The sequence below is a fragment of the Emys orbicularis genome, chromosome 2, assembly GCF_028017835.1.
Source record: "Emys orbicularis isolate rEmyOrb1 chromosome 2, rEmyOrb1.hap1, whole genome shotgun sequence".
Taxonomy (NCBI): domain Eukaryota; kingdom Metazoa; phylum Chordata; order Testudines; family Emydidae; genus Emys; species Emys orbicularis.
Genome location: NC_088684.1, coordinates 193895928 through 193901248, shown reverse-complemented (window position 1 = coordinate 193901248; position 5321 = coordinate 193895928). Strand labels below are relative to the sequence as shown.

General features: G+C 39.7%; 1 protein-coding gene across 1 annotated transcript; it reads left to right on the top strand.

Annotated features, from left to right (window-relative positions):
- The first annotated feature begins 1060 nt into the window (after window positions 1-1060).
- Window positions 1061-4382, top strand: CCDC201 (coiled-coil domain containing 201). The gene is made up of 2 exons (XM_065398394.1): window positions 1061-1630; window positions 4296-4382. The coding sequence occupies exons 1-2, from the start codon at window positions 1061-1063 to the stop codon at window positions 4380-4382; spliced, it is 657 nt and encodes a 218-aa protein (XP_065254466.1).
- Window positions 4383-5321: the final 939 nt, after the last annotated feature.

Below are 5321 nucleotides of genomic sequence, written 5' to 3'. Positions count from 1 at the left end.
TCTTAAAAAGTCAAAGGTTCCTCTGCAAGCATTTGTGGCATTATTAAGACCCATATATTGTATATGGCTGTGCCTGGGCAGATTTCTACTACAGGATCTGGCCAGAACACCTAAAGCAGAGACCAAAACTGCTTTTTTGCTTCTTCTTTAGGTGTTTGTGTTGTCTTCAGATCTTGCAGGATCCTGACATTAGGGCCTGGCAGGTAAGTAAAAGAAGGAATTATTTTCAAATACATTGACTTTATAGTCAATTTGAGCATAGCTGAATGCAGCATATGGTCTGATCCTGTCCCACTGAAATCAAGGGGAATGTTGCCAGTGACTTCGAGCTCTTGCTCGGAGTAGAGTGGAATATTCTCAGATTGTTAATTTCTTGGGTTTTCTCTCTTTTTATAGCAAAGTTTCACTTCTATAATTGGGTTACACTACACTGATTGACTTGGAATGCAGCAGTTATCCCCTACCACTGAAATTCTGCAACCTAAGTGGATTATTAGCTCTCTGTACTGACCTAGGAGGAACCTGAATATCCCAACCGCCATTATTTTAATGAATGTTTCAGGTATCCTGAAATATCTTTAAATAAATGAAGGTCCTAGTGTACAGCTCCACACCTGAGAGTTCCTCCTTCTCTTATTTTTTTAAAAGAAAGAAAACTGCATATATCAGTTGTGCAGTAAGCAATCTTCTAATGCTCCTTCCTTTTATTTTAAAATGACATTTCTTCAAACATTTCCAGTGCACTAGTCCTCAAAGAGGAGTAACTCCATGTAACTTCTGAGCACAAATAAAAGCACTTGATAATATTTTTTTTAAACACTTGGGTGATTTAAACTGCCATCCTCCCCCCCCCCTTAAAAAAACAAACAAACAAATGCATAACTTGTGGCAGAGAATATACATGATAGAGTTTTACAATGAAATTGTCCTAATAGTGGCTTTCTCATTCCTATTGTGCTATCATGTTACACATGGTAATAGATTCCATAGTCCTTCAAAGACTAATTTATTTATTTTATTTTTATTTTTTTTGCATTGAAGAACATAACCGAATTAGAAGATGTCAGAGGAAGAAGATTCTTTCTTAAATGTCAAAAGATCTTTGAAAAAGGCAGCAGTGAAACATAGCACTCCGGTGGATTCAATGTTCTCCCAAACTATGTTATCTCTGGTGGATATGACGAATCAATCTATCAGAGAACAAAACATAAGTAAGAGAGTCTATGGGTCTCCAATGCCAAAATCATCCTTCCAGAAACAAGCATCATCCCAAGAACAACTAATGCACCTTGACAAGCTCATTTCTCAAGTCACTTTTCCAAGAAAGCTTTCCACAGTATTGGACCCAGAGGAATCAAGTGAAGAGATGAGCCTCAGCTCTTGGGCTGCAGTTCCTAGAAGACGACTTTCAACAGTGTTGGCTTCAGAGGAATCCAGTGAAGAGCCAAGCTTCAAGACAATGGTCCCCCCTATAGTAAGTGCAGCAGTTGAAGTCCCTGCTGAACCATCTAAGAAGACAGCCAAAGTAACTTCTAAAAGTGTATTTGCATGGCTGGTTACTGAAATTCCTGGGATAAAAGATCCCACAGTAAGAAAAAGAAGAAAAAGGAAATTTGAAAAAAACCTTTTGGTAAATACACTTTTCATACATTTTCTGAGGTGATTAAGTTGCGTCACATTCTACCAATATCTGGTGGGTGAATCCAAACCTTTTCAGTGACTGTTCAGGACAGTCTTAAATCTGCTGATAAAAGTTGTGTAATTTAAATTCTTTGCTTGAACTCTACTAGCATGAATACTCACAAAGTAAACGTGTAGCCCATATGCTCAGATATCTGCCAACAGCAAATTTCAAATAATATTTTTGAATGTATAACTCAACTTATGAGATGTTGATGGTTAGTTACATAAGTCATGTGGTTCTGTTTCAGTTCCCTGGTTGGATAACTTGTGTTACTCTCTTAAATGCCATATTTAAATACAGCATCAGCTTTGACTTGTGTAATGTACTGTCAAATATATAACAAGCTAATTAACTAGCTTGAACTGCAAAATGTATATTCCATTTTAATAGAACAATCTGCAGCCCAAGAATTATTTCCTTGCAGAAATTAGTGATTAATTTCAAATAACAAATACATTTGAGACTCTCTCAATCTTTGTGAAGACAATACACAAAGGAAAAAATAGTTAAGTAATAGAACCCACATTCTCCCGAGTAACAAGCACTACCTCTTGAATTAAGGGAAAATCTCCATTGATTGTTACCATTAAATGGCCCATGTCTGTGTCATGGAGGGCGTGGAAGTCATGGATTCCATGACTTTCTGCAACCTCCATAACTTCTGCAGCAGCCAGTGTGGCTGGCCTCAGGGACTGCCTGAGCAGTGGCTGGCCCTGGGGACCGCCTGAGCAGCGGCTCTCCAGAGGCCCCTCAGAGCAGCGGTGCCCTGCCCCTCTTTCCTCTCCCTCTCCCCCCAGTTAAGATGTAGTCAGGGTCATGGGCCGTGAATTTTTGTTTATTGCCCGTGACCTGTCCATGACTTTACCTAAAAATACCCATGGCTACATCATAGCCTTACTCACTACACGAATTTAAGCTGTTCAGATTTCATCCAGAAAGGGGCTATGGTGCACATACACAGTAGCCTCCCTTATAATTGGGCTTTCCATACAAACATCTTTAGTAAACCTTGTTGAGAAAAATTGAAATTCAGCAGGTGGGGGATATTTTTGCAAGTTTTTTGGGAGGAAAGGCGGTTTTCTTTGTTTGTAGTGGGGTTTTTGTTGTTGTTGTTTTTGCACATCCAATATTTTGTTCAGTTATAGACCTGATCCATATACTTCAAAACCCTGGCTCTTTTTAATTTGAACATCTAGGGGAGTGTTACAAAATTTCAAACAACCTTCATCCCATTTTTTCACCAGCTCTAATCTTATAGAGGGTTGTACTTGTGTTGCATTTATGTGTGTCCTTTTAATAGTGATTAATGCTAAGTATTGCTCACTGGAAACCTGAATTTCTCTGTGAAAAATGTCACGGTTTTTGCTTTTCATCCTAATTTGGAACAAATTCCTCTTCCTCCCCCCCCCCCCCCCAAAATAAAACCCCTTCAATTTCTTGCTGAAGTGAAATTCTACAATATTTTGTTTAGGAAACAACAAAACAAAATATGCTTCCTGGAAACCACAGCTGCCAAGGAGCTGGGGAAGTAGACAGGTGGATAACTTGTCAGGAAACCAGGCAGGTTTCTGTCAGAAACTAGCCTGGGTTACGTCAGGCTTAATCAAAATCTATATGTTACTATTTCAATAAAATAAGTATTTTCTGTTGGAAAACTTCCACACAGTTCTAATGCAAAGTTTGCTCACATTTTGTGGATTAATTAATATTTTTGCCTTTATTTTGCAATGACTATTTGTCTTCTATAAACCTCTTCTGGGAACATGCTTAATATTACGTTTTGGAGATAAACTGGTAAATATGCAGAATGAAGAAACAGATTCTTGGTTGGAGGCTGCATGAATTGAGTTTGCAAAGAATTACATTTATCATGCTTCAAGATCAAACTATAAACAAGCCAAAATAACAATGGAACAAAACAACACAAAAAGATTTAACTCCTAGTAGAAAGCTGGAGAGCGTGAATGAAGCTACTGCAGGTCGCTGCTTAAAGTTAGGCCCTCATCTCTGGGATTTGCTTCTAATGAAAACATGTCAAATCCTGCTCCTTTTTAGAACACCCATAGCCTTTGTCTTCACAGGTGGAAACTTTCCCAGCAATTCAAACTGGTTTTAAACCGGATGTCAGCACTAATGTAGGAAAGGTTCCAGTTACTGGAATAATGAAATAAATATCATTATTTATTTGTTTAAATATCTGGTTTAGTTAAACCTTAGACCTAGTCTGAATTTTAGGGAAATGTGTGTAGACAAAGAAAGGCATCTTACGTAGGCTTTCTCCAGGCTTTCCACTAAGTACTGACTCCACCTCCTGCAATTTAGTCTACTGGCTGTCACAAAGTAGAGTCCTTCTATTAACTTCCATGGGCTTTGGATCGGGCGATTTGCCCAGACTCGGTATCCACTTCTGATAGTTGTTATGCCAGTGTGAATCCATAGTAGCTATTACCATTAGTGCAGTAAAACTGCTGTGTAAGTAGTGTGGAAGAAGAATCAGGCTTTTACTAAATAGAGCAGATGTTTGGTTTGTTTGTTAATTGCAGAAAAAAGTCCTGTCGCGTTGGCTGTACAGAACAGTTTGCTAAGCTAAACATTTTTCTCTTTAAAATAGGAAGCAAAACAGCGAGAATGGGAATTACGTCAACTTAAAAATATCGAAGAGGCGACTAGACATGAGCTGACAATTGAAGAAGTCTGATGTAGTGAATTCCCAAATGAGTATTGCTGCACTCTGTACAACTGGAAAAAGTGGTTCCATTAAACTATAGATTCAGCTATTGGGTCTGCTGTAACTGTGTGGCAAACGGAGCGGGGAGGAAAGGACGGCATTAAAGCAAACCTGTAGCAAATTTTTTAAATAAGGAACCTCCAGAGCATTAAGAGACCCGATGCCAAGGGGGCAGATCCTCAGTAGAGCCCATGCCACTAACACCAGCTTAAGAGCAGGCCCAGGGGGTGGAAAACTGCCCCCCTAAGGGTTATACTTCATCTTGTGAGGGCCCACGTTTCTTCATGTAATATCTAAGGCTATATCTACACTACAGCGGTGCAGCTGCATCACCATAGGGCTGCTGGTGAAGATGCTTTAAGCCGACAGGAGAGAGCTCTCCCCTCGGCTTAATAATTCCTGCCTCTCCTGCCAACATAGCACTGTGCATGCCAGTGCTTAGGTTGGTATAACTTATGTCGCTTAGGGTGTGGATTATTCACACCCCCGAGTGACATAAATTATACCAAAGTAATTTGTGGCGTAGACATAGCATAAATCTTCTAGGACTTTGGATGTAGCTTAAATAACACGAGTAACTGCTTCACCAGGCTGCTTGCAATATAAACCTATTAGCCAGAGAAGAATTTCTTCATCTATAGAGTAATCAATGCTGATGCAATCAGGAACGTTCTTGCTGTTGGCTGGAGATATGAGGAAATAGTGAGAGGCACAAAGGAGGGAGGCCAGCCTCTGGAGATTACTAATTAATTACAGTTTGTTTTGAAGGGTTGACTCTAACTGAACTTGCTCTGTCTAGCCCTTGATATTCTGCTAAATGCACCACCTATGGCTGACTGACTCTTCCCATGTTGCCACTTGCCCCAAGCACTTCCTGCTGTTATGGGTGCCCACTGGAACTACCGTACC

Bases quoted from the DNA above. Each gene is read 5' to 3' on its own strand.
- CCDC201 (XM_065398394.1), top strand. From the start codon at position 1,061: ATGTCAGAGGAAGAAGATTCTTTCTTAAATGTCAAAAGATCTTTGAAA. The intron at 1,631-4,295 runs GTAAATACACTT...TCTTTAAAATAG, and splicing joins AATTTGAAAAAAACCTTTTG to GAAGCAAAACAGCGAGAATG.